Consider the following 27,393-nt stretch of genomic DNA (forward strand, 5'->3'; position numbering starts at 1 on the left):
AATAACCCTAACCCCTGTCCTAACAGTGACTTGGCGGGACAGCTGCAGTTGTCTGAGCTCCACCTTTTTTTTTGGCCTTCTCTTTATCGACAAGGAAGTTATCGCATCTCGTCAAGCAACTTTGAGACTTTACACAGCAACACCAACGACTACCTTCACAATGGGAGTCAAACGATCTCGATCCGAGGCTCAGGTCGTGGGTGACGACAGCATGCACCCTTCCAGAAAACGAGCGAGAGACGAGCGATCGCATAAGACCAAGCCGCACAAAGCCGTCGACCTTGAGAACAACACTGCCATCAAGAAGCGCGCTCGCGCCATCGAGAGACTGCTGGCGCATGACCCCGAGAAGCTGCCTGCTCACAAGAAGAGGGAACTGGAGAGAGAATTGGCCGCTCACAAGCGCCGCATTGCCGATGCCCAATACAAAAAGATCAGATCCAAAATGATTTCAAAGTACCACATGGTTCGCTTCTTTGGTAGGCTATTTTCTCTGTCTATTGTGTACTTCAACATACTAATCGACTATTGCAGAACGGAAAAAGGCCATCAGGATTGCAAAGCAACTCGAGAAGAAGCTGGCGCAAGCGACGAATGACGACGAGATTGCCAAGCTCAGAGAAGATCTTCACAAGGCGCAGGTCGACATTGACTACGCCATTTACTACCCTTTTATGGAGCCCTACATCAGTTTATATGCGAAGCCGGCGGAGGGAGAAGAGGAAAAGGCGGCTCAATATTTGCACACAGAGAGACCACCCATGTGGGCTCTGATTGAGAAGACGAGAGAGGAGGGCAAGAAGGCGCTGGAGAGGCTGCAAAATCGGAGACCAGTCGAGGATGCGGAGGTTGAAGGGGCACAAGATGACGGCAAGAAGAACTCCAAGAAGTCCAAGGCCAAGAAGAAGGAGGAGGAAGAGGAAGATGGTGGCGGCTTCTTTGAGTAGGATCAAAACGGGAGTGAGGGTGCAGGGGAGGTGCTGCCAAACACGATAATCCGGCAGAGACCCGGGCTTGATTATGATACCCATGACGGCGAATAGTATTTCTGTAGAAACGGAGGCATCCAGCTCGTGCAGCTATGATTTGCCAACCAAAATGCGACTGGTGGAGGAGGCCTTGTTTGTCTTTTGGGCCGCTGCGCATTATCAAGTGAGGCCCACAGCGCACTTACAACCACATTCGCGCGGCAGACTCTGTGGCTTTTGTTTGACCTCCTCGCAATGATCATCGCCCGTTCCATTTCCTCGTTTTCTCGATACTATTGCTGCCAACTTCGCCAGCTTCACATCCAATTGGGACTCTTGTCTTCGTTTGCACACGAGGTCTTACCCCGCCCCACTTTGACAGCCTCGAACACATATAGAAGCCCGAATCCCCCCAAAGCCGTCCGCCTCATCAGCATCATGCCTCCCCCCAGAAAAGCAAAACGCAAACTGGGGCAGTTTGTCAATGACACGATAGCTCAAGCTCAGGCATCTCCGAAAAAGCTCAGACAGAAACTCACTCGCAGCCCTGTTGCGCCTATGAGCACCATGGCGACAGCAACGGTTTCTTCTTCGGCTGCAAACGACGACGGCATCGATTACCAGTCCTTGGCATTGTTTGTTGAGCAGCAGATGAAAGACCCAAAACCGATCACACCTCTCCAACGTAGGGCGCTGACTGATTTGACTTCTTCTCTCAAGGATGAAGAGCCTGATACTGGTGGTCATGACTGGATCAGCTTATTGCAGAGTATGTCACCTTTTTCATGCATCCCTTTCACTTCATGTCTTCACATCACTAACACCAAGCCAGGATACATCGACGCCCACAAGGCCAGAACCGAAAATTCCATCATCTACAAAGACGAAGCCATATCCGCAGCTCCAAGCACAAAATGGAACTGCATACTAATCTTTTCCCGCTCCATCGGCTCTCAACCACTTGTTTTTCCCCAGCCAGAGAAGCTCGTCCAGAATGGCTTCGCCAAGAAGAAGGACGCGAAGAAGTACGCGGCGAAATGCTGCGTCGAATGGCTGATGGCAGAGGGGATGATGCCAAAGGATGGGAAAAGCGTGACGTTCCCCCATGCCTCGAATAAGATGATGGCTTCGACGAGCAAGATCTACAGCCCCTTGTCATCCCAACCGTCATCCCCCAACCCACATGCTGCTGCTCAAGGGGGACATTCTTCCTCAGCAACGACAACACCCACCCAGTCATCCCCCTCTGAACCTCCTCCCCCGCCAAAGCCAACAGACTCGACCACCTCACTACTTGACCCCCCGGGCGGAGCCCCTCTTGACCCTCCACCGGATGATGAAGAGAATGACACTGCACCAGGGGAATTACCTTCTAAGAGAGTGGCTGCGCTGTGTGAGAAATTGGGGTTTCGACCGCCGAGGTATGTTTTGATTGCTAGAGCTGGTCAGGATGCAGTATTCGATGGGCATGCCGACATGGGGCCTGACAGTTGGATCATACCTGATGGGGTGGGGGAGAAGGGCTTTGGGAGGGTGGAGGGGGTGTATGGTAAGAAGTTTGCGAAGGATATGGTTGCGCAGAATATACTGGGTATTTTGGAACAGGAGGAGAGGAAGAGAGCTGGTGAGGTGAGGGGTGTGCTGGGGGGATGAGTTGGCGGGGAAACTAATGGGGATGGGAAAGGGTGTGGTCAATGTTCGGGGAGGTCGATGCCGAGAAACTGACCATGATGAAAGTTGAAGGGCAGAAAAGCATTCCATTCTGAGCGGTGAAAGGCTTCTATTTTCTCTTGCTTTCATGATGGGCTGGTTTTGGTGGGAGCTTGGCATAGTATCTGGTGATGAATCTTCTTCAGTTTAATGTATGATGGCCGACACGGTCAAATTTTCCACGATGCGTTGCAGCCAGCCTCACCATGTAAAATATAACTTTGTAACAACCCCCCTGTCCTGCTCGTTGACATCCCTTCTTGGCTTGTTGACCTTGACCCCACGAGTAAACTGGGAAATAATAGCCTCTTACGATCAAGACTCACTTCAGGATTCAAGGCAAGGTGATTATTATCAGTTGGTGAGGCATTGGCACAAGAGAAACGAAATAGCAATACATAGCCATGGCTTTATGCTCCTATACATGAAATTGAACTTCACCGTTTCGACCATAATTGTTGTATCATTGCTCACAACGAGCTGTCTACAATGATTTCAGTCTGCAGCCCTGTACCATAAGCTTAGTATTGAACTCCCTGCCACAATGTCAGTTTGTTAACTCGCTACACACCGTCATACTGTGACATTAGTTTGCCGAACAGCTACCGCCCTTCCAGCATCTATGCCTACCTCCCCCTTTGGGCGCGCATGCCAAGGTGGTAATAACACACAGTTGAGCCCTTCCTTTCTTCCTTCCCAAACCAGATGTCGATGGCTCTTCCCCTTTGGATCGCTTATGTGGAGCCTCTCGCTGGTTGCGCCTACCATCACCGGCCAAAGCCCCCATGAGTCGCTCCAGTCACTTGTACCGGGGGCCGTCAGTAGCCAGCTCATCACACGCCTGAGCCGAGCGTTCTCGCTTCTGCAACGAACCTGGAAGTTCTGCATCAAAGCCAGCAGACAGATGTCCAGATCAGCACCAGTTCTCATCGCACAGGAGCCCGAGTGTTAGGCTTTGCCTCTTGTTCCGGATGTCTATCTCATCCTGCAATCCATCCTCTGTCAGTTGATACACCCCAAGTCCCAGACTCGCCTACGAGAACAGGTTATCAAGGAATCTCGCACCTGCCGGCCAGCCCTCCAACGTTGCTAATTGGATTACAGGACCCTTGGGGATATCGACAGCTCCCAAGCCCGTTCCCAATCCGAACACTCGTCACGCCATAAGTCTGCTGCCTTGTGGCAGGTACATACCGGTACATCATGACCCTGCAATCTCATGTAGCACCCTCGACAACACCCCCATGGCAGCACTAGCTGCCAGCACCCACACGAACGAATCCCGTGGGGTGGTTAGCTGCGGGAGCACGAACACAAGAAGGGACCCTTGGACGGCACGAACGGATAGACCCCTACCCCCCCTCAACAGTCCAAGCCCAATGAACCCCTCTTTTGAGAGGCGACATGTCCAACTTTGCTGTTCTTGGGAGCGTCGGTCACCGAACCTCAATGCTGCTCTGGGGTAACTTTGGGACGTGGCGAGAGCTCCAAAATCGCCAATGGAGCCCGCTGTTCATTCCCGGGTTGGGTAGGCCCCTCTTCACTTGAGGAGGCCACCTGTCCATCATCATGCTCAGGTAACTTCTCCATCTTCCACATCATAAGAGGAAGCTTACCATTAGACACTGTCCAGACCAGTGCCAATGAAGGAACCTCCTCGCCCCGGGACAAACCGTGAGCTCTGGTGGCACAGTCCCAAAGTTTCCTACCCCGAGAACCCAAGCCATCCTCTCCTTCTGCTGTCATTCTAACAGGCCCTGTCGTATGCAGAGAAGATGGATAGGGACCTGTCCCCTGTCCGGAGCAAACCGTCCGGGATATCAAGCCTCCATCAAGCCTTCCGTAAATCTCTTTTGCTTCTCCCGCAACCTCAGATTTCCAATGTTCGTTTCTCCACACATCTTGGCTTAATAATTCCCTGAGAATATTCCCGGTGGTTAGGACATATCTCGGAAACGAGAACTGCCGGGGAGTCTCATCACCTTTCCATTCACAAACCTATCTCGAAAAAGAACGTCCTCCGCCGCTGTCGTCCGGGAAGAGTATCTTCCGCTCCTGGTCTAGCCACCAGAAACCCACAATTGATCCCCAGGGTTTGTTGGACCTCGCGTGGTAGATTTTCCATCTGTTTTTCCCTACGAGGAAAGCACAAGCCTCGCGATCAGCATCGCCATAGAGCTAAGCCACTGATCGATGCGTGCCACTTTTTTTTATTTCTGTTGGGTTCGACATCCTATGGTTTTGATTGGCCGGTGTCCCCACTTACACCCTCGTTTGGTTACTGACATAAGAGATTCTAGAACTTGGGTGTCATATCATATCGTTCTTGGGGTTTTTGCCATCGCTTTCCCTTGTCCCCCAGTTTGTGTTGCTTCGTAATTGGGATGATTTCAGATGCGAGTTTGTCAGGTGTGGTGATCGTCGGTTTTTGACAGGAACATGTGAGTGAAGGCGTGGTGGATTGACAGCCGGGGTCGAGATGTGTGTTTTGGAAGAGGAGAAGTACCACGACATTGCTCCATAGGTCTTGTTACAACGAGAATTGAGGCGAGAAGGGGGCAAGAGAGGATGAACCAAGAACTGTTTTCATGGGATATTGGATAGACTCTTTGAAGAGAGTGATGCGAAAGATGGGATTTCTGGAAACAACCCCAACCCAACCCTTGATATGTACATGGGTGGGGACTTGATGGTAAATGCACTCAATTCGCTCAGATATCTTGCAAAGAACTTTGGGAGATTTGGCAAAAGAAAAAACAGATCGGACAGATAAAAAGAAAATGTGTAAATGTCAAAATGTTCAAACGCCCCAGAGCTGCCGCACAACCCCATCGTGTACTTGGTAATGTACGCCCGGGAAAGTTTTTTTTGGTTCAAAAAAAAAAAAAAAGAAAAGAATCCCTTCCCCCCCCTCCCTCCTCCATATGCTCCCCCTAAGTAGGTAGATAGAAAAATCCATCACTCCCAAAAATGCCTGATGCTCCCCCTTTCCCTCCTCCCCAACCTCTTAAGAAACCCCCTCGCTGTGCGTGTATATCAAGCAAAAAACAACTAGACAGGAGAAAAAGAAGAAAAACTAATTCTTCTCCCCCACCACCCCATCAACCCCCATCACCTCCCTCCCCTCCTCGCCAGCAGCCTCCTCCCTACACCTCGAGCACATGCACCACCCTCCCAAACTCCCCCTGGCCCACTCCCTCCTCTCCTTAACAGGCAGCTCCACATCGCAGTAATGATTCAAGATCTCCTCTCCCTTCTTCACCCCTCCTTTCCTCCCCCCAACAACCCTCTTGTCCCTCGCCCAAAGCTTCATCTTGCCCCCCCACTCCCAGCTCACATTCGGATCGCAGTCGTGGTTAGCCAGGCACCAAAAGGGATGAACCGCCGCCACGTCCGGCCTCCCGTCCCTGCGCCCTTCCTGGTAGTTTTTGCGCGCAGAGGCCGTGCCGCGGAACTTGGCGTAGCAGGTGTTGAAAACCCAAATGTCGTGCTGGCCGAGCGTGGCATAAATGTCTATATCCATCTTCTCGAGTATGTGAAGCGGAATCTCGATGTTGTACTCGAACGAAAAAGGCAGGGTCCACTCCGGGGGCGGCTCGGCGTTGATGCTGCGGTCGATCTCGTTGAGCTCCGAGGGGACAAAATCGCCCCAGATGAACTTTATCGAGGGCACGTCCAGGGGGTGCATCTCCTGGTGTGTTGACATCGCCAGGAGGCGGGCGAGCAGCAAGAGGTAGAGGGACTGGTCAATGTCCTTGTTGTCGGGGTCTTTGGCGATCGAGTCCACGTCCGTGTCGCACACGGCGGGGTGGTATTGCTCTTGGGCCTTGGTGAAGCAAAAGTCGTCGCAAAAGATGGTGTCGTAGCACTCCGGGCAGCTGACCGCCTTGGAGTGTTGGTCGAGGGGCGGGAGGGTCGTCCCGCAGGCGTCGCAGGTGGATTCCTTGTGTCGGTTGTTGGCTGTGAGGAGAGAATACTCTTCCAGCACCGTCTCACCCGGGGCGATGTCCTCTTTGGCAAAGAGGCCGAGCTGATTACACGTCGGTATCACGTCGTGGCCGTCCGTGTTGCTCTCGTCATCGAGGAGGACGGGGAGTTTAGACACGCGGACCTCGCACTTTGGAGCCATGGTCGACAGCTGCTTGTTGAGGTGGGCCAGCGACTCGGCCGAGAAGCGGTCTGGTTCGTGGGTGTTCCATGGGTAGACTTCACGGCGGACGACACCGCGGTCGGGGAGGCTGTTGATGTCGATGGGGGCGTCAGACTCTTTGCGTAGTCTGCGGCGGCCGACTTGCTCGATGTAGCCCTTGATCTCGATGAGCTCTCTGTTGTTCGGGGCCGTGTTCAGGCCTCTCTCGCAGAATCTGAGCGCGCTTTTTAGGCTCCCGCAGAGAAGCAGGCTCAAGGACAGGATCTGGTAGGCGCGGACAGAACCGAGGTGGGCCAGGAGCTGATAGGGACCGACTCCCTCCAGCCCTTCCATAACATCCTCGCCAGCGGTGCCGTCTGATATCCCTTCGGTAAGGGAGCCATGGTCAAGGACCACAGGGCAAGGCGTTGTTGAGTAGCCCTTGAGTGCTTCCAAGGCCTGCTCGTGGTACTCGAAGCTCTCATCACGGACCTCGTCGGCCAGGAGAAGAGCACGGTAGGCGTCACCAGCAGCGAGGTCCGGGTAGGCGAGGTCAGAGTGGACCACGGCTCGCTCCAGGTAGAGGATCAGGTCGTAGGGAGAAGCAGACAGAGAGTCTGTCAGCTGCTGACGACGCTCCAGGAGGTGCTCCCTACAAGGGTCCTTCTCGTCGGGCACGGACGGTGACGGAGCCTCCATGGTCGATCAGGTAGATCAGACTAGGTAGGGGGGGTGTGTTGAATTCCAAGGACCAAGTCGGGTAGAAGAGCAACGAAAACAAAAGAGAAGAATAGACCGGTCTAGACGGGGAGGAAGCCAAGGGAAAGAAAGCACAACAGGTTTCGGGTTCTGGCTTGGTCGGGTACCTTGCATATATATGTGTGCGCCGGACGCTACAGACAGGGACTACCTGTTGTAAGGTGCCCCTGTCGCTTGTCGTGGAATTTTTTTGTTCCTGGGTGAGGAGCTGACGGGGACAGGCGGAGAGGTTGGACCCGTCTTTTTTGGTCGAGAGTCAACCACGATGACCTCTCTTTTTGCAGCTAGCCTCGACGGTAGATATCGGTAGGGGGGTGTCTTTCCCGCTTGAAGTTCAAGCGGCGCGGGCGGACGTCGGCTCGGGTCGCTGCCCTAATAGCGACCCTAAGAAACAAAGCTGGGATTTTCTAGTTTGTCGTTGCCAAAGCTAAAATTGACGTGCCCTGGCTTTGCGAGCCCCGCCAAGAACGAACGAGCGAAGGTGGTTAGACGGCTGTGACTGGAGAACTGGGGGAGCCCAAGCAGCAGACGCAGGGCTACCGGGTTGCAAGACCTTGATTTTGGTACAATCGACGGGGCTCCCATCTTGCTTTGATTGACCCAAGTAACGCCGGGCGTCTGCATACTGACGCTCTCACAGCCCGCGCCGCCTCGCACACCTCCATCACAGGGGCCGTTGTAAATGCTCCGGAAGACAGGAGGCGCTAACCCCCATCCAGCGCCCTCGCACCAAAAAAGCCGGCCGATGGGAGCCCCCAGTACAGGAGTGCAGTAGCGTACATACCTGGCGGTACCTAAACATCTATCTCAGAGGTACCTGGAGGTACTGCTCTTAATATGACGATCAGATATGGCATCTTCCAGCTTCCGAGACACGTCAGCCTTGTTGGGGGAAAGACATCACGCGCACACCTGCATCGACAAGATACGATAGACAAGATATGTCTGGAGGGGGAGGGGGTTATTGGAGCGGTGTTGGGAGCTGAGATGGGCCCGTGGGAAAGATGGCAGGTCGTGACAAGGTCGAGATTCAACCGACCGAGACCCTGGCCCCACCTAGACCCCTGTGAGATGCGGTTAAAACAGGGTTCACACCCACCAAAAACCCGCGGGCGTTCGGGTTCCCTGAGATTCAGGGTCCTGCCCCAAATGATGGCTTGCATATTCGCTGTGGCAGCTGGCCAGTGGCAAGCCCGTCATAGCTCCCTGGCACCCATTGGCGTGCCCCATGCCACGGTCTGGACCTACGTCATAGCCAGCCTCCAACGACCCCCCCAATGCACACCAGACCAAGTTCCAGGTTCCAGCTCTCGTCCAATGGGGAGTCTGGCGGTCTCCTGATTGCGGCGACGGGTTGCGTGTCCTTGCGGCTCGTCCCTACACCTTACACCACAAGTGACCACCTCGCACCTCGTTTCTTTTGCCTCTTGGCATCGTTTCCGCCGTTTGGAACCGAGCGGCCACAGCATCGCATCTGTGTCACCTAGATCACCCAGCTCCAACACAAGTGTCTGGTAAAGAACACGCCGTAAATCTATTGGTTGCTTGCTGTCTACTTGTGCGAGCTGTCCTGTCTATCACCTAGGAAACCCCGTCATGGGCCCGGAACAACCTCACTGCTTCCTCGCGACAAGCCCAATGTCGCTCAGTTTGTCCACATAGAATGCTGGCACCGCAACCGCATCCGATGCCTCCCAGTGTTCCTTCTGACTTACGCCCGTTAGGACTGCCAGCGTGCCACCGAGCTTCCCCTCGATTCCGAACTTGATGTCGGTGTCAAGACGATCCCCAACCATGCACGTGCGTTCACGATCGAATTGGAACTTGCCCTCGACAGCATCCATCATGGCTTGGCTAGGCTTCCCGAGCGCCACCGGCTTCTGGCCCGTTGAGTACACGAGAGGCATGCTCATCGAGCCTGCGCCGGGGAAGAAGCCGTGGCTCATCGGGAAGGTCGAATCCACGTTGGTCGCCAAGAAGATGGCACCCCGCCTCAGATACTGGAGCGCATGCGAGAGCTTGAGGTAGTTGATGTGAAAGTCCAAACCGACGAGCACGCATCCCACCTCGGGGTCCAACAGAGAACCATCAGCGAGACCTTTGAAGTCTTCAGGGGTGACATCCCTTCGGAAGGCAGGGTCAGTGCCGCCAATGAAGGGTACATTTTCGCTCCTCAGCTCATGCTCGATGCCGGCCTCTCCAATGACAAAAACCTTGTTTTTGGGCGGCGCGAGCTTGAGGATTCTGGAGATGTAAACCGAGGCGGAATATGCCGAACCGAATATCTCCTCCACGTCAGACGGAATTCCTAAGCCCGTGAACTTTTTGAGGTATTCTTGGCGAGACTTTGTCGAGTTGTTGGTCACAAAGACTGTCTTTTTGCCTATCGGGGGTTAGCCATCTGAGTGGGCCGGAAGCAAGACAGGGCTCTCACCTCTGGATCTCAAGTGTTCCAGAGTTTCCACAACCCCCTCGAACACATGCTCGCCGGACCAGATGACTCCTGCGGCAAGACTGTTAACGTCAGATCACCATGCGAGCTGCCGAAAGCGAGAGCAACTATACCATCACAGTCTAGCAAAAACACCTGGTGGGCAATGAGTATGGCAAACAGGCAGGGGGGGGGCATGGGAGCTGGTAGTGTCAACGCACATCAAAGCGATCAATGAACTCGTCAATGGCGGCCGCATCACCGGTGAGGTATTTTGGCGTCGTCATGGTGCAGGATTCTAAGGCGGAATGGAGAGTATTACCAAGAATGTGGCTTCAGAGGTAAACGGGCCCGGTATGATTATGTCGACTGAGTCAAGTGGTATTCGCCGATGCGGTGTGTTGAGTGAGGTCTTGGTCAATCTGATTGAAATTCGGCTACGGGCTTTTGCGAATCTGCCGCCTCCACGAAGGACCTGTTCCCCCAAGCCCCTTCTCAGCTGGCCGTTGACCATGATTGGCTACATTGTTGTGGCAGCAGAAGGAAGCTGTTGTCGGATCAATCTGGACTCGACAGGCATCTTCGGGATTCTGTGACAGCTGCAAAACAGAGTGACGAGATCGGCCTGGCTGTCATCTGATGTCCTTCTGGGCCTTACTTTTGCAGCCCGAGTCTAGCTGAAAAAAGACGACGATGCTCTAAAGAATCCCAGATGCTCAGAACAAAATAAGGTGGAGCTGCTGCCCTAAACACTCAAAAGCGGGACTATGACGCAATGAATTCCACCCAGACCCCCATAGCTCTCAGCAACCCCGCAGCGTCACCCCTCCCCCGCTAACTATCAACAACTTCGAGAAGTCTCGACCACAGCCTTCCATCATGTGATGGGAATTGACTTTTTCTTTTACAAAGACAGAGAACCGCCCAGAGCGCTCGAAATATTTAAAAATCGTTGAACCTCAATCCCAAGTCCTCTTCTGTTCCAGAGCGGTCCTTGTGTTTTCGTGGCCGGTCTTGGCAACTCCATTGTTTCCATCAAGAGGCTGCGGAGATAGCTCCGCGAATGGCAAAGATTGACAACCTTTGTCCCCATGATTATACTCGATCCAAACACAAAATCGTATCATTGTGAGAGCATATCAGACTTTATGCCCACTGGTGATTGGAGGTGTGGTTAATCCTTATATCGAAACCTCCACCCTGGAGACTCTGATGTGAGGGCTATCAAGGCTTTTACATGAACGGTCCGTATTACCCGCGTTTGCCATAGTTTCGACTGTAAACGTATGCTGGCCAGACAGTTGGTCTGGTGCAGTTTATAAACGGTTTTCATGTCTAGTTGAAAGCATTGTACGAAGAGGCGTTGAAGTCTTTATATGCATCTGTGCGCATATTTCGGACCTCATCGAAGTTCCTCCGACAAGTGTAGCATAGACCATTACCGGCGCATGTCATCGATGTGATCTTGCCGGATCGTCATAAACCCGTCACCCTGGCAAGGATATCGGCTGCCCTGATCGACGGGCCCGTCATTCCCAACGGTGTCTACCACGCGCCGGCCGATGCCGAAGTGTATTCGGCACTAGCAGCCATCAGCGAGCCATTGTGACGATGTGCCGGATCGAGCTGCCTGCGCCGCGAGTTGAACCGCATCTCCGGGTCAGGGACTGCTTTGTCTGTCGCGCTCCGGTCCTGGTATTTCTAGACGTAATAGACATGTCCAGACTTTGGGGGTCGAGCATCTCTTTTCCTGCGAAGTTTAAAAAATCCCGAATTACTCTCTGTTGAGGAGCGATCACTCCGGTGTCAAACTCTCGTCACTAACAACTACAGGCAAAAAGAGGTTCAAACAGGGGTTGCTGAGCCGGACAAGACCAAAAAAGCTCTTCTGCAGCTGCCCCTCACAAAACATTTGCTACCCCTCCTGTCCAACAAAGCCCTCCACGAAAAACGCCCCTCCATTAGAAACCCAGCCACAAAAAATCCCGCGCAAGACAGCCCACCCATCCACACTCAAGATACCGCGTCGTTGGGAATCTCAGCTCATCTACTACCACACAGACAACACCACAGTAAGAACCACAGCATCTTATCGCCGACTCCCGCGTCAAGCTAACCCTCCAACCCCCGAAAAGCTCCATCCCCGCACCTCCTCCCCCACGCCTGCTTGTGTGTCTCACAACCGCCAAGAACCCACAACAAATTTCCCAACAACCCCCGTTGAAGACCGGGAACATCTTAGAAACTCACCCTGCCCAAACTGGACTTTTGCTTTGCAACTCATCCCTACACAACCCCCAAGCTGAGGCTATCTCTGGTCCTTATCTATCTCGGAGCTCTACAATCACCAACACCACCACAACCACCACCACAACCACAACCACAACAACCACAACAACCACACACAACCGTCAAGATGGCCAAACAAGCGAACCTCTACTCGTTCCCCTCAGTCAAGGACAACCTAGCTCCCGCCCTCCGCGCCTACGTCATCTCCTGCCAGGAAGCCGGCCTCGCCCGCCACAGCGTCTTCAAAGTCGCCGTCTCAGGCGGCTCCCTCCCCAAAACCCTCGCCCAGGCCCTCCTCGCCCCCCCCTCGGGCCCCAACGACGAAGTCAAGTGGGACAAGTGGGAGATCTTCTTTGCCGACGAGCGCGCCGTCCCCCTCGACCACCAAGACTCGAATTACTTCCTCCTCAAGCAAGAACTGCTTGACAAGCTCCCAGCCGGCACCGGCCAGCCGACGGTCCACCCCATCGACACCGAATATCTCGACGACACCCAGGAGCTGGCGGATCAGTACGAGCAAGCCCTCGTCAGGTCTTTTGCCTCGAGGGACAGCGTCAAGCTTCCGATTTTTGACCTTTTGCTGTTGGGCTGCGGACCGGACGGGCACACGTGCAGCTTGTTTCCCGGGCATGAGCTGCTGAGGGAGACGAGCGCGTGGGTGGCGCCTATTGAGGATAGTCCCAAGCCGCCTCCGAAGAGGGTCACGCTTACGCTGCCGGTGGTGACGCATGCGGTGAGGATTGCGTTTGTGGCTACGGGGGGTGGGAAGAAGGAGATTATGAAGCAGATTTTTGAGGAGGGGGCCGGGTTGCCGTGCGCGCTGGTGAATGAGGGCGCGGGGGAGAGGGCGAGCTGGTTTGTGGATAATGATGCGGTGGAGGGTGTTAGTTATCCTAGGAGGCCTTTCTCTCTTTAAGGGGGACGGAAAAGAAAGAAAAAAAAGAGGGATGGAAGAGGGATATGAAATGACCAAGCTTTCTTCACTTTGTTGAGGTTATGATTTTTCTCTTTTTTCTTCGTTTACGACAGGCTTTGTCCTATGATTTTTTGATATCCCAGAGGGTTTCATTTGTTTGGTGGCCTCGATGTCTTGAATGCGCTTGACTTTTGAGGAGTAGTTTGAGACCAGGACCCTTCTGATACACTTAACTACTCTTAACCACTGCTGATATTTCATCATTTTGGCTTGAAGTGTAGTGGAAACCGTGATCATGTGGTTCTCTTGGCACCAGTTGATTCTGATCAAACGCTACAGGAGAGCTGAAGAGGTTCACATTCTTGCCCTTCTACTGCAGGTGCTGTACTAAACGAGCCAAAAGCTACGTATGCGCTCTCATTATAAAGCTTTGTTCATCCTCAAAACAGGCAACCGGTTGATTGTATGTATGATATCCATTGTGTAGGTTACAAGGAAAAAGAGAGAATCGGCAACCCCCGTCAAACTCCATATTGCCAGAGACACTCCTAGGCCATATCAATAAATCATTCGTCGCTGGCATCATAAATCGCCCTTCAAAAAGCCCTCCAAACCGCCCCCGCCCTCCTCCTCGTCTCAACCCCCTCATCACCCTCCCTATTAACCCTCCTAACCCACTCCATCTCCTGCTCCCTTACCTCCCTCTCCACAACCTCCATAATCTCAATCTCTTCCACCATCCCCCCAATCAGATCTTTCACCCCATTCAGCACCCTCCCCAACCCCCCCGCCTCACCAGCCTCACGACCGTCCAAAACCCCATATAACTCCTGGCTAACAGCATGAACCTTCCTGCTTATACTCCCAATCTCCTCCTTCCACTCCCGCCCAATGCCCTCCACCAACCCCCACTCCCCCTTCTCCCTTGCAACCATCACCTCCTCCGCCTGCCCCAACCACTTCCCAAACCTCGCCACAACCCTCGAATACCTCCCCCCATTCTCCGTCAGCCCCCACACCTTGCCCAGCACCTCATCCAAAACCCTCACCCTCCCCTCCAGTCCCTTTCCCCCTCCCCAGTCCAACAACTCTTTCGCCCTGTCATCCTCCCCCCTTCGTCCCTCTAACTTGACCACCTCCTTTTCTAGCCCAGCCAGCACCCCGAATCTGCCCCGTAACCTTTCATATGCCGACCCCTCCCATTGGAGTTTTGTCTCTTCGGCCGACTGATGCAGCAGGGATAGTTGAAGTAATTCGGTTTGTAGCCGTGCTGTCTCTGCTGAGATGGCCAGGTTGGCGGGTAGTTTGCTTGGCGAGGGGGGGGCTAATATTTCTCTGGCGGACAGTTTTGGCAGCTGGGGGTTTTTTGAGGGGGAAAAGTGTTGTTGGTGCGTGTTGAATTCTGGTTTTGTCTTTGCCGCCAGCGCACCTTGTGGTAGTTTGAGGGATCTGGTTCTGCCAACTCCCGGTGTTGATGGCTGGGTGGAAAGGGAAGGGTGAGATGGGGCGCGTTTGTGAGGAGGAGGAGGAGGAGAAGGAGGAGGAGGAGGAGGGGCGCGTGTGATGGGGGGTTTGGAACGGTCCGTTGTCGTGGTGGAAGTAGTAGAAGTGGAGGTTTGGGATGTCGATGATGGTGGTCGGAGGGTTTTACTGCTCGAAAGGGTGGTCACGCTTGATTTTGCGCGTGAGTGGGTGGCGGTGGTGGTGGTGGAGGGGGTGCGTTTTGGTGGTGGGATTGGACCGCCTGATGTTGTCGGCCTGCGCGAGGTTGATTCGGTGACTGTCTGGCGGCGGGATAGAGGTGTTGGCGGCTGCTGCTCTGCCGCGATGGTAGTAGTCGTCCCCGTCCCCGTCCCCGTCCGTCTAGGAGGCGCAATACCCAACCCCTCTGGAGAAGCTGCAGACTTGGCGGAGGAGGCACCAGGAAACTGCCGTGTCGACGCCGCCCTCGTAAGCCGTGTCGTCCCGGGTATATCCCCATTCCCCGCCGAAGCAGAAGAAACCGAAACCTGCCTCGTTGACGGCGCCCTCCCCAATCTCGATGAGTTTGGGTTGGTAGAAGAAGAAGAAGAAGAAGCAGAAGAAACCTGCCCCGCCCCCGTCCCCGTCGTCGTCGTCGTCGTCCTTCCACCACCACCATCACCACCACCACCAAAAACTCCAGACAAGGGTCTACTACTCCTTGCAACCCCCGCCGCCCGCCTAAGTGTACGCTCAGATACCGTTCCCGTTCCCGTTGAAGATGCCCCCCTGAGCGGTAATTGACTTTCGCTCCCTCCCCCCCCCTTGTTGTGATGCTCACCCACCGTAGTCGGCTTCCTCAAACTCCTCGCGCGACCAGGCAGCGCGCTGTTCTGCGTGGACGACATGATGATATCGCCACAATATTTCAAGCCGTAAAAATTTAGGTGTCAAAAATACCCCAAACCCAAACCCAAACCCAAACACACACACGCCGACTTTTGTTGTTGTTTGTTGTCTTGGCGATCGAGGCTGAATGGAGTGATTGGCCCCTGTATTGACAGCTAGCTCCAACAGCCCTGTGCCACCCTAGCTGGGGAAAAGCAAGTGGGGCGCCTTGCAACGTCACCTCCCATCTCACCTTCAGCAAACATCACAATCTCACAATCACCATTTCCAAGTAGGTAGTCTCAGATGAACATCCAACTCAATCTCATTAACCTTCCCACACCTCCAATACTCTGACCCAAAGACCCCCTATAAAATAATTGTACACGGTATCAAAAATATACAACTTCCACAACCCAAAGCCCTCCTCCAGTAAATGATCAAAACTCGACGTTCCGTCCATCACATCTGACCTCATTATTATTCCCCAAAATCACACCCCCATCTACTCATAAATCTTCAAAATTTATCCCGCCGTATAGTCCCCAACCTCACACATCACCCCCCTCCCCCCTCCCCTTCTCCCCAACAGCCTTGATCACCACCCCCAAATCCCCTCGACTCCTCTTCAACAACCCCACACACCCCGAACAAACATTCAAATAACACGCACTACAAATATAACACTCCGCATTCCGATCCTTGTGCCCACACGTCCGGCACGCAATCGGATTATTCTTTTGCTTCCCCGCCGTCATGATCCTATGGCTAGTAATACACCGAAAATGCTTCTCCTGCAACGGCCTAGCATCCAGTATCTCCTCTGCCGGCGCAGGCGTGAACCAGTTTCTGGGAAACAACCCCGCCCCAGGGTTATCCGTCTCATCTGGTGCGTTTGGGTCGTGTTCCCGGAGGGGATGATCCAATAACTCTGGTCGGATTGCTGGCGGTGCTGCTCGGAGCGTAATGACTGATCCATCTTCAGACACGGGCTTGCCACCCCAAGCCGGGCTCTGGGGTCGTGATTGCGGTTGCCTTTGAAACGGTGGCTGCAATTCCAGATACGAACCTGCAGGATCCCGTCGGTTCGGTCCAAGCCCAGAACCAGAGTCGGCTCGGAAGCGGGCCGAGTGCGGGGGGCTCGCGAACCGGTCACGGCTAGGCACAGGCGAAGATGGCAAACCGTTTGGTGAGCGACCATTAAATCCCCCGTTGCTGGCCTTGGGCGCCAAATTGGGACTGCTTCTAGCTTGTCGTAATGCGTGCTCCGGAGGGGGGCCGAGCGCGCTTCGTGACACAGAAGGCGGCGGCGGCGGCACCGGCCTTTGCTCACTCGGCAACTCTGGGGTAATCGCCGGCGATATTGGCGACACGGCCATGGCCATCACGGGACTTTCGACATCATTCGCCCCGTATTCTGGCGTCGGCAATCGCCGGGCGGATAATGGCGACACAACCGGCAACGAGCTGGAAGGACTGGAAGCCTTTTCGATCGGCGGACTTTGGCTGCCCTTCCTCCTCAACTTGTCCTTCACATGGGACACTTCTTGTCCCATATTGACCTCGATCTGCGGCACCGCCTGCTCACTCGGATGCACCGGCCGAATGTTTCGCCCTGGCAATCCACCTGCAAAATTTTGGGGTGGTGGGGCACGTTGTGCCGTGGACGGGGGAGGTTGCTCTTGCGGTTGTGAAGAGTGAGGCTGCTGTGAAGGTGGCTGTGGCGTTTGTTTGGATGCAGCGGTGGATCCGTTGCTGGAAGCAAGGTTGAGTTCAGGAACGTCAACTTTTTTCTCGGCTTTTAGTGATCTTCTTCTCCAGAGCTGATCCTGTGGAGAACTGTTATCTACTAGCGGGGATGCGGCCGTGTGCGTGGATGCTGGTGGTTGGACAGACGATGATGATATCTGCAGACTCGTCGGCGTTTGCGGTCTAGCAAGCCGCTGGGCATCTTTCAGAGGCGGTGGAGGTGGTAGCTCTTCGAGGTCTTCTTTAAACATCTGGTGAGTAAAAGTGCTGGGTTTTTGTGTTTGAGCATGTTGGTCGGATGGCAGTGACGGAAGTGTTTGCGACTGAATGCGAGCCTCGTTTCCTATTGTGGGCGACGACGCTGAATGAGAATCTTTGGATGGAACAATGGAACCCACTTCATTGGCAGAGTTTGTTGATGTCCTCGGTGTAGAATCAGATGTGTGGTTGGAGTAGGCAGACAGTAGACTGGAGTATGAGCCGGCAGGTGAGGGAACTCTGGCCGGCAACGTCGGGCTTGGGATAGATGTCGGGGCCGGACCCGAGGGGCTTGCAACAGTCGGGGAGGCGACGGGCCGTCGGCGTGGCACACTCATCGGGGGTGGGAGTCCGGGAGACTTTGCAGGCAGGCGCGGGAGAGGTGAATCTGGGGGAGGCTGAGCAACGGCAGCCATGGTATAAGCAGTCTTGGTTGTGAAGGTGCTCCTGGTGTCCCAGTCCTTTGCGGCCGGTACGGGCTTCTTGATGATGGGAAGGGGGGCTCCAGCAACAGGTGTCTTGGGCAGGTCCTTCTTTGGTGGCGGAGGCAGTGGGAGGTCAGACCCGAACGAGTCCGTGTCGAAGTCAAGAGCAGGCAAAGAAGGAGGGACGGGGAGGGCCTTTGAGAAGCGAGACTTGCCGCCCGTTTTAGGGAGCTGCAAGCTCGCGGTTTCCATCATCTTGTCCGTCTTGTTTTGCCCGCGTGTGGATCGAGGGAGGCACGGATAGTAGCGTAGCGCACGTCGGAATCTTTTTTTTTTGGCTCACTTTTCCTTCAAGCAACACGGCGAGACCCGCAGCTGGTGTCGCACATGGACTCGCTCACTGGCGATATCCCGGCTCTTCTCCGTCAAATGAGTTTCTGGATTCCTTGTTCCTCGCGGATGTCGGGCTGTTTGTTGGTCATCAGCTTTCACCACACCCCTGGTCCATCAAATCAAGCAATTTGAGTCAAAAGGCGTGCGCATAAAGTAGGGGTATAAAACAGAGGCAATAACAAGACAGCAGATAATAAACCGAAAAAATAAGAGCAAAAAGAAAATAAGAGAAAAAAAAAGGGATTCGGGATGCCGGGACGGACGGGACAACGGGGTTTTCGAGTCTTTTGCTGGTGACGCTGCAAACAGGCATCCAACCCACTTTCCACAGCAGGGCTCAAATTAGACGATCGCCGCGGGGAGTGTTAACCCCCTGGCTCCCTGGCCGGCTGAAACACAGCTTGACTGGCTAGAGAGCGGGAGAAATCCCAACAGGGCGGGCTGGTTGGTCCATCACAAGGATAGAGTGCCAGCGATGACTCGCTAGAATTTCTGCGATCCAAGAAAAAAAGGCCCATTGTATTTTGCTGTCGTATCGACATTTATGCCGTGGCAGCCGTGATGATGATGATGATGATGATAACAAGAGCAGAGTATACGGGACATAAGCGAGAGACATACTGGGTTTGTTTCTCTGTCAGTTCATAATTCTCGTCGTCGATAGTCTCGTTCGATATTCGAGAGGGGACATTAGATGACGTCTCTTTCCCTTCCCTGGCCTGTCGTTGAAGATAGCGGCAATCGCGGTGGAGGCGTTGTGTGGACGTTGCAAGTGTGCATTGGTTCCCGCAGCCACAACTCTCTTGGCTGTTAGTAATCCCTCACAAAATGGATGGGATGACTAACAGGGCAGGAGATTGCACGACGATCCCTTCTGTAACGCCAACAACGGACATCCAACGTGGGGGTTTTAGTTCTCGTCGGGCAAGACATTTTTGTTTTTTTTTTCGATATTGGGCCTCTCTGACCGAGAGGTAAAAGAAGGGAAAAGAAGGCGACTCTCGGGATGCAATGCCACCTCACCTGCATGATGACTTTTCCTCAGAGATTTTCTCCCATGCACGTCGGCATTTCACTGCACCCATGTGCTCATGCAAGAGAATTGTTCTGTGCCTCTTTCTGTCGTGTCCGGCAGGTTGCCTGCGTCGAACCACTCCTATATGTACGGGATTACGAGGCACACACACTGTGTTCGAGAAGGGTTCCCAAGTTGGGGATGTGACCTATTCATCAGGACCTGCATTTCAACACGTCACTGAGGGGGAAATGTGTGGGTGGGAGCGTTTCCGAGGGCGGATGAGAGGTAGCTAAAGAGTTCATTTGGAAAAGGGACAGACACTGTTGCGTCGGTGAGGGTGGGCGGGATGGTGGTTACACCGTTTGAACAATACAGCCACCCCCTGAGCTCCTGAGCGTTGACATGTTGAGGCAGGTTTTCCTTGCACAAAAGGGCCCGGCAGAGACTCGATTCTGCTATTTTGGTCGTCGAGTCCGAGTGGACCTGGGCACAAGCTTCTTTCTGGTCATTGCTTGTCCGCATGGCCAGCCGTGGTACATATCGCCATGACCAAACGGCGGAATCTGAAGTATGGGGCTTGTCAGGTACAACGCGCAAAGATGCACAGGTGTCCAAGCTTGCTCACGGTAGGGCCGTAAGTTATGGTCATCATCTGGGGAAGAAGAAGCTCAGATGAGCGAGCTTGGTTGAAATGGCAGGTCAGAAGGCGGAAAGCTGTAACTAGGTAGGTACCTTGGGCGGGCGAACAGGAACGGTGTCGAGATCGTTGACCATAGACAGTTTGGTTGTCATTGAACCAACCTCTCCAACTAGACAGAGTCAACCCACGACAAATTCCTGTTACGCACTCGACCTCTCTCGTCGTCACAAAAATGAAGCCCTTCCCTCCCACATCCTCCTCACCACCGTCCCCCTATCCCGCGCCACCTGCCTCTCGCGCCGGGGCTGTACCTGCGTACGCAGCAGGAGGTGTATCTCGCGAGGGCGAGGCAAGGGTGGGAGTGGTTTCGGGGTGGTGGGATGATTAACGAGCAGAACCTCGTCAATGATGGGTTGAGGGAGGATGGGAGTTGTAGAAATAATGGCCAGATGGAGTGGAGTTATAATCAGGGGGTGGTGCTGGGGGTGGGGGGGTTGGTCGGTTGGTGTGTTATATGGAAGGTAGCCTGTGTTGAACCGCTGCCAACGGGGAATAGATCTTTATACAGCTACGAAGGATAGTCAATGTCTTTCCCAAGCGAGGAATATCGCCGATGCGGCGGTGGCGAGTTCTAGTCTTTTGATGGTGTCTTCTTCGGGGATTCTGACCGAGTCTTGTGGGGGGGATGGGAATTGTAATAATGACCAGCAGGCTTTCAAGGGGATAGTTACGTATAATCTTGCAAAGTTGGATAAGACGTACCCGGGTGAGAGGATGTATAAGGGGGGTGCTGACTCGATGGGCGGAGGAGATGTGGTAGAATGATCGGGGGGTGGTGAGCAAGTGGGGAGGATGGGGAGGGGAACTTGTATGGTGTTTCTTGGGGTGGGCCCTACGAGAAGGGGAGTTTGGGGAAGCAGGTTTCGGTGGCGGGGTTGTTTGTGAGTTTGGTTGAGTAGGTAGAGAGATCGATTGGGAGAGGAAGGTAGGTGGTTCATTGGGAATAATTGCCTTTTACTTACTGGTATAAGTTAAAGAAAGGTGAAGACCAATCAGCTACCCACACAACCTGATAAGATCCTCTCATCCACCAAGCCAAAACAAAGGCCAACCAAAGTGAAAGTGGACAGAATGACTGGATGTTATCTGGCTAACTTACAGCAAGCAGCGCGTGCAAGAGATCAAGACTGCATCCAAGCATCTGCCCACTTCCAGCTCTCAACCTGGCTCGGCGAAACCGTCAGAAAGAGCTCGAACAGAGGCTGGTATGTTGGCGGTATTGTGTGCAGGAAGAACCAACTGTGAGCGACTTAATGGCAGAGAAGAAGCCATCCTTTATACAGGCTTTAGCTTGATGGATAGATGGTACCCTTAAGCCTTCTCAAGAGGCACGCACAAGCCGAAAGGAGAAGAGAATAGCGCTTCTCTGCGCCGCGTTAGCAGTTGCGGCATTCTCTTGAGCTCGCTCGCCCGTGAGGGCGTCGGCCCAGTCAAAACCATGGGGCGGCAAACGAAAAGTCCATCTTTGGCAAAGAAATTGAGAGAACCTATACGGAACCCCCTATTTAGCTTACCAGCACCCCGCCTTAATATAGAATTCAACTATAATGCGAAGCATAATTATTAAGGGTTAAAAGACATTCAATAGGCTCTAAAGGATAGCTAAAAGGCGTTAAAATAGAATTAGAAAAACGTTCAAAGAAAATTAAAAGACGTTAAAAGATAATTACGAGGCCTCAAAAGATAGTTAAAAAGGCTTAAAAGATAATGAAAAGGCTTTAAAAGATAGTGAAAAGGGCTGGTAAGATAATTTAAAAACTTATTATGTTTTCTTTTAAGGCCTTTTACTATATTATCGGAAAGGTAAGTAAATAGGTAGGGGGGCGGGACGCTGGTAAGACAAATAGGGGGCTCCGTGAAGGTTCTCTCAAGAAATTTGCCAAATTGCTTGTTCGGTCTCTTGGCCGTGAAGAGTGGTCTCCTCGAGAGGGTAAGGTGGGGAGAATTGATGCAGCTTGTTCGCAGGCTGGTAGATCGCGAGCAAGGGCATGGTGTTCACTCGTGCGCACGCGCAGCTTCTCTCAGTGTAAGAGGTTGAGTAATCCCTCGTCAGCTAGGCGAGCAGGCGAGGAAGCGTTGAATGGCCTCTCAAAGGACCTGGAGCGCTCCTTCATCAGCGACTGCATGTGAGAGCTCCTCGCAGCTTGTCATTACCACCCAGCTTGCCCGTGTTTCAGCTCAGGGGACGACTGGACGTTTTTTTTTTTTTTTTTTTGTCTGTGACCCTTGGCTTGCTTGCCGGGGATCTCTACCAGAGCGGCGCTTCCACACGATGCTCTTCGTCCTTGCAATACCTGTCATCAAATGGGTGTTTAAAATCAGATGAAAATCGTCGAAAGAGCAGCGCCTCCTCGCGATTATCACCCCCCAAAGCTTGGACGTGAGAGGTTCAAAGGAAATCACAGCCCGTTGTCAAATGACGGAAACATTTCATGTCATATTACACAAGCCAGCAATAAAGTCGATATCTAGTAATCAAACACTTTTTATTCTTTGCTTCCCGGCTATAAAGCCTACCACGCTGCAAAAGAGGTCTCCCTCATATAAAAAAGACAGCAACAGCGGTCCATGACGGATATAAACATCCCATCCATCATCATGACCGACCCATGACAAAAGTCATCCCCATCGACGTCCGCTCAAGCGCCCCCCATTACCAGAAGAATATAAAAAAAAAAGGACAGCAAACAACAACTATTTCCCAGCCTGTTCCCCTCAGCCGACCGACAGCAACAGGCCATGAGTGGAGGTATCTTCCGCAAAAAAACAACAACATAAGAATGTGTGTAGTAAACAACACAAAACCCCAAGCAAGTATTTTTCATGGGCAAGAGCCCCCATCGTTAACAAATGTACCCAACTTGTTCTCAACTCCACATGACTTAGTGCCCCGCGGGAGGGAGCACGGGGTAAGTGACCCGGCCGGGGTCGGTGGGAGGGCTGGGGCGAGAGCGATCAGCGAGCGCCGGGTCGATGCGGCTGTTATCCGTGTCTTCCTCGTAGTCGCGGCGCTCAAGGCGCTGGCGGATGGCGCTTCTCAAGGCCTCGATGGTGCGCATGTTATTGAGCCAGTCATCATAGGTTTCGCCATCAGGGCCCTCAGAATCGCCACTAGGTGAGCTGACCGAGGAGGCACCAGGCTGGGCAGCGGTGGGAGTGCGGGCACCGTCCGACTCGGAGCCAGAGCGGCGGGCAGCAGCCTGGAGCATACCACCAGAGAGGCGGCGCTCATTGTGAGTGAAGTTGGACCCGAGACCAGCAGCCGTAGGAGGATAAGGCAGAGGGTTGGCACGGCTGCTGAGGTTGGGATAGGCGACCGAGGTGGAGCTGTGGCGCGAGATGGGAGACATGCCGGACGACGAGGTGGTAGGCGAGTGGCCAGAAGTGTACGACATGTTGCTGGAGGGAGGGGTGACGGCGGGGGTGCCGCTGCTGGAGTGGGACGGGGCGGCACTGAGAGGAGACACCACCTGCTGAGCGCCAGAAGCAGCATAGGGGTCGACGGCTGGGCGAGCGGCATAAGAAGGCGATGGGTGACGGAGATCAACAGGGGCATAGTGAGAGTTGGGAGACCCGGTGTTCTCATACACGGTGTGCTGCATCTGCTCGAGCATCTGGTCGATCTGGGTCAAGTCCTCCTTGGTGCGAAGGTTGGGCATGGGTGGCAGATAGTAGTGCTGGGTGAGAGGAGTGGCATGGGAACCACCACCCATGGCGAGGGTGTGGGGAGCCTGGGCCATGTACTCGGTCGCTACACCGCCGCCAGCCTGGAAGCCAAGACCATGGATGGGCATCAGAGAGCGGCCTACCTGCTGGTAGGAGCTGGGGTCAATCTGACGGCGCTTGAGGTTTCCAAAGAGCTCGTTCAAGTTATCCAGCTGGCGCTTCTCCCGGGGGTCGGCATAGGAAGAGGCATGGTGGCTCATGAAATCTCCGCGGGGAGCACCCATGTGCTGAGAGTAGTACATGGGGGGCCCAGCGTGATAAGATGGGTGCTGGGGAGCCGCGGGGTGCTGGCCGTAGTAACTAGGCTGACCATTCTGCTGGTGCGGGTGGCCAAAGGGGCCGGTGTTAGTACCGCGCATGTGGCCATTATGATCATAGAAAGCGGGGGGAGCTAGAGGCGGATTAGCCTCGAAATCTCTGGGAGAACGAAAACGTGTTTGTTCGAGTACGTCGAGTAGTCAACAGATAGGAGGAGTAGCATATGTGTCACATACCTTTGGAGTTTGGGTGAGCACGGTAGCCGGGGTTCATGCCACCGGGCTGGTCCTGGGTTCTGCCGACCAGAACAGAGTCATCGGCATGAGTCTTGACGTGCTTCTTGAGATCCTGAGGGCGCTTGAACGACTTGCCACAGAAGTCGCACTTGTGGGGCTTCAGGGGAACATGGACGCGGATGTGGGAAGTGATATGGTCTCTCTTCACAGTGGTTGTCCTACAAGCGTTCCACTGGCATGTGAGGTTGAGGTTGTTGGTGCTCTTGCGGCCGACGTGCTTCTCACAGATATGCTCCTGAAAAAGAGAATGTCAGCGATCGCTCTCGTTCACAGCAAGTGAACAAACAACTTACATAAAGGACCTCGGCAGACGTGAACCGTTCGTTGCACTCAGACCACCGGCACACAAGGCTCTCATCTTGGGCAGTGCTGCTGGATGAGCTGGCAGTGGGAGCGGTGGATGGCGCGGGAGTCGCGCCGTTGGAGGTAGAGCTGGACGACCCGGAGGAGGGCGCGGCGGCAGCAGCAGCCGGAGTGGAAGCAGCAGCAGTGGTGGTATCGGCAGCGGGTGCCGTTGGCGACACCTGTGTAGGTGAGATGCCCGAGGAGGACATGGCTGTCGAGATATCACGTGAAGTGCACGTGAAGAAGCTTAGGGTTGGTTTTTTGTTGTAGTCACGTGGGGTAGTCGAGAGAGACAAGCCCTAGCCCCACTCTTTTCAAAGGACGCCGAGAATGGACTGCTTGCGGTGGGAAGATGCCAAGACCGGGAGAAGCGTGTTGGCTGGGCAGAACTGGTCTTGTCGGGACGCGGTGTGCTTGATGGAATCAGACAACCCGCAACAGCAAATATGGACGAAACAGCGATGCTTGTTGCAAATGTTTTTGATTCTGCTGGTGGAAGTGGCTCAAAGTTTGTTGCAGAGAGGAAAATGCTTCAGTATTGGATTCAGGAGAACAGCGGGCCATTATGTCCTTTATTACAGCTTTTTGCCCTCATGGCAATACATGGCGGAAACTCTTGGCAAAACTCTCTTGGCCTCCTTGGCCCGCTTGGCAAGTCGGCGCCTCGGATGCCAAGCTCACATCATTGGCTGATGGTGGCAGCGTCGGCCCGCCCGTCGTACCTGCTGCACTCTGCTGTTGAGGCAACCGCCAGTCATACGCCCGGACCCCCTAACAAACTCTAACAGCACTACTTTGCCGCCAAGGACAGCCAAGATGACGCCAAGGGCTTGGTATTTGCGAGGAATCCCTTGGCGTCCGTTTGTTGCCTCCCTCCACGAGAGTCACACGCTTTACGCTTTGCCCACATCTCCAGCACTTATGCAACCCCAACCCCTGACAGCTGCCATCTTCGATCGCGATAACTGGCAAGGAAGTTCATCGTTCCACTCTGGCAGCTGTGTTGTTGCGGGTCATCCATGTTGGGCATCATTCTTAATTCTGGATGGGCGATTGTTTGGTTTTTGCGGCTGCTTGCCGATTGATAACACTATCAAGCCACTTCTGATCACAACAGCACCGCTGCACACAAAAAGCAGCTGCCAAGGCCAAGAGATCACACCTCCGCGTGCCAAGCCCTTGGCGACCCCGACTTTCTTTGATACCGTTTTGCCTGGGCGATTACCATCAGTTTGGGTCAACAAGAGCCAACCTGCGCGCTGCTTTCTCGAAGCGAGCAGAAAACGTTGGTTCAAAAGCGGCGGTTCAGCGTCCGCTAAACTAAAAAAACCAGGAAAAAAAAAACAATAAGCCGCTGCCTGAGCTGCGTGCCAAACAGCACGTGCTACACCATCTCCACGTTTGTCGTCCGTTATGTTGAGCGACCCCGCGCATTGGGTCCCCATCCCAGGCGAGATGAAGTGGAGAGAGAGGTGAGTTGCACCCCACAGCCTCGTTGATTGGATCACCCAACCTCAACCAGGCTTTTGCGCTCCTGTGGGGTTCTGAGGATTATCAACAACTCCTTTCCAGTCACTTTGATTTTTCCGGCAGAGACAGACGTCTCCAGTCATCGAACACGGCACACGCTCCGTCAAAGCAACCACATCGCACACCTACTATACATCATCTTTGATCTTGGCGATTCTCCTCGGCAGCTTGGACTTCCTTCTTGGCAACTCTTGGTCTTTCTACCGCTCGCCAAGCCATGCCCAGCAATTGCCCAGACGTGCCCAGCCACGCCGAGGATGCCGAGAGGTGGTTCGCAATTCTTGGCTGGATTTCCTACGGTCTGCTGCCCCCTTTCCTCCCCCCTTTCACCCGCATCGGTTGCGCGGTTGATTTTTCCAAGATTGCCCAAGCTATTTTTCTCTCTGGTTCAAAACCTCCAACAGGGCCAAGATATCCGTGGCCTTCTCTGCGGATTCCTTGACTTCTTGGGTCCTCTCGGGATCCCGGGACAAGCGGTGGCCCGTTTCCTCGTGGGATTCTCTTGGAAAGCTTGGTATCAACAATGAAAGGTGAGATGACGTCGGGTTTAGTGTAACAATAACATCAACAATTCGATCAACGACAACAGATGGAGGTGAGGGTATCGACATCGACGACCACGTCCAACCACCATTGCTGTTGTCACCAGGGATTTCACGCCCCCGCTTATTTTCCCCAGTGAAGTACTTTGCAATCAAGAAAAATGGGCCAGAAAGATATCTCGACGCATGTAAACAAATCCGCGCATAAAATCCACGTGTGAACATCCGAATCGCTATCACAAGCCGAAAAACATCAACACGTGCTCGCCGACACCGGTTGGCTGATCCGAAATCAGAGCAAGGCTATCCCAGAGATACTCAGTCTCGACATTGAGGTGGAGATGTCGACATTGTCTTGAAATCGATAATGAGTTCATTAATACCTGCGCAGTCTAGACTCAAGGTCATTCGTTTACTCAAGGGAGTTCCTGGCTTGGGGTTGAAGACATGGCAGGTTACCCTAGGTACCTCCTGGTTCATCTTCCTAGGTATACAGGATCGGTAACAAGACCATCGATCATTCATCGTTTCAAGTCTGTAGGGAGAGGTAGAATGCACAATGAAGATCACTTCGGCGCGATCTTTTTATCATCGGACACAGC

General features: G+C 53.7%; 8 protein-coding genes across 8 annotated transcripts; 3 read left to right on the forward strand and 5 right to left on the reverse strand.

The window, feature by feature from the left end:
* Window positions 1-92: 92 nt before the first annotated feature.
* On the forward strand, window positions 93-947 carry efg1_1 (rRNA-processing protein efg1; the record flags this gene model as incomplete). The annotated part of the gene is made up of 2 exons (XM_062893759.1): window positions 93-479; window positions 535-947. Exons 1-2 carry the CDS (start codon window positions 161-163, stop codon window positions 945-947), a joined length of 732 nt encoding a protein of 243 aa, XP_062739602.1. The 5' UTR covers window positions 93-160.
* Window positions 948-1,223: 276 nt separating this feature from the next.
* On the forward strand, window positions 1,224-2,974 carry efg1_2 (rRNA-processing protein efg1; the record flags this gene model as incomplete). Its single annotated transcript, XM_062893760.1, has 2 exons — window positions 1,224-1,737; window positions 1,801-2,974. The coding sequence occupies 2 exons, from the start codon at window positions 1,224-1,226 to the stop codon at window positions 2,619-2,621; spliced, it is 1,335 nt and encodes a 444-aa protein (XP_062739603.1). The 3' UTR covers window positions 2,622-2,974.
* A 2,780-nt stretch (window positions 2,975-5,754) lies between these two features.
* QC762_709170 (uncharacterized protein) lies at window positions 5,755-7,506 on the reverse strand (the record flags this gene model as incomplete). The annotated part of the gene is made up of 1 exon (XM_062893761.1): window positions 5,755-7,506. The coding sequence occupies one exon, from the start codon at window positions 7,504-7,506 to the stop codon at window positions 5,755-5,757; it is 1,752 nt and encodes a 583-aa protein (XP_062739604.1).
* Window positions 7,507-9,074: 1,568 nt separating this feature from the next.
* PHO13 (p-nitrophenyl phosphatase) lies at window positions 9,075-11,152 on the reverse strand. Its single transcript, XM_062893762.1, has 4 exons — window positions 10,219-11,152; window positions 10,132-10,153; window positions 10,001-10,069; window positions 9,075-9,949 (listed from the first exon to the last, which is right to left on the reverse strand). The coding sequence occupies exons 1-4, from the start codon at window positions 10,282-10,284 to the stop codon at window positions 9,180-9,182; spliced, it is 927 nt and encodes a 308-aa protein (XP_062739605.1). The 5' UTR covers window positions 10,285-11,152; the 3' UTR covers window positions 9,075-9,179.
* Window positions 11,153-12,413: 1,261 nt separating this feature from the next.
* Window positions 12,414-13,202, forward strand: SOL1 (suppressor of los1-1; the record flags this gene model as incomplete). Its single annotated transcript, XM_062893763.1, has 1 exon — window positions 12,414-13,202. The coding sequence occupies one exon, from the start codon at window positions 12,414-12,416 to the stop codon at window positions 13,200-13,202; it is 789 nt and encodes a 262-aa protein (XP_062739606.1).
* Window positions 13,203-13,798: 596 nt separating this feature from the next.
* QC762_709193 (uncharacterized protein) lies at window positions 13,799-15,571 on the reverse strand (the record flags this gene model as incomplete). The annotated part of the gene is made up of 1 exon (XM_062893764.1): window positions 13,799-15,571. One exon carries the CDS (start codon window positions 15,569-15,571, stop codon window positions 13,799-13,801), a length of 1,773 nt encoding a protein of 590 aa, XP_062739607.1.
* Window positions 15,572-16,102: 531 nt separating this feature from the next.
* Window positions 16,103-18,238, reverse strand: QC762_709195 (uncharacterized protein; the record flags this gene model as incomplete). The annotated part of the gene is made up of 1 exon (XM_062893765.1): window positions 16,103-18,238. One exon carries the CDS (start codon window positions 18,236-18,238, stop codon window positions 16,103-16,105), a length of 2,136 nt encoding a protein of 711 aa, XP_062739608.1.
* A 4,236-nt stretch (window positions 18,239-22,474) lies between these two features.
* Window positions 22,475-25,327, reverse strand: PACC1 (pH-response transcription factor pacc-1). The gene is made up of 3 exons (XM_062893766.1): window positions 24,668-25,327; window positions 24,315-24,609; window positions 22,475-24,211 (listed from the first exon to the last, which is right to left on the reverse strand). The coding sequence occupies exons 1-3, from the start codon at window positions 24,926-24,928 to the stop codon at window positions 22,977-22,979; spliced, it is 1,791 nt and encodes a 596-aa protein (XP_062739609.1). The 5' UTR covers window positions 24,929-25,327; the 3' UTR covers window positions 22,475-22,976.
* Between the last annotated feature and the right edge of the window lie 2,066 nt (window positions 25,328-27,393).

This window comes from Podospora pseudocomata, chromosome 7 (genome assembly GCF_035222375.1).
Source record: "Podospora pseudocomata strain CBS 415.72m chromosome 7, whole genome shotgun sequence".
Lineage (NCBI taxonomy): Eukaryota > Fungi > Ascomycota > Sordariomycetes > Sordariales > Podosporaceae > Podospora > Podospora pseudocomata.

Excerpts from the sequence above, each read along its gene's own strand:
- PACC1 (XM_062893766.1), bottom strand. The coding sequence starts at position 24,928 with ATGTCCTCCTCGGGCATCTCACCTACACAGGTGTCGCCAACGGCACCC. Across the intron at positions 24,610-24,667 it reads CGTCTGCCGAGGTCCTTTAT|GAGCATATCTGTGAGAAGCA; the intron begins GTAAGTTGTTTG and ends TCTCTTTTTCAG. Across the intron at positions 24,212-24,314 it reads TGCTCACCCAAACTCCAAAG|CTCCCCCCGCTTTCTATGAT; the intron begins GTATGTGACACA and ends ATCCGCCTCTAG.
- PHO13 (XM_062893762.1), bottom strand. The coding sequence starts at position 10,284 with ATGACGACGCCAAAATACCTCACCGGTGATGCGGCCGCCATTGACGAG. Across the intron at positions 10,154-10,218 it reads AGTTCATTGATCGCTTTGAT|GTGTTTTTGCTAGACTGTGA; the intron begins GTGCGTTGACAC and ends ATTGCCCACCAG. Across the intron at positions 9,950-10,000 it reads GGAACACTTGAGATCCAGAG|GCAAAAAGACAGTCTTTGTG; the intron begins GTGAGAGCCCTG and ends AACCCCCGATAG.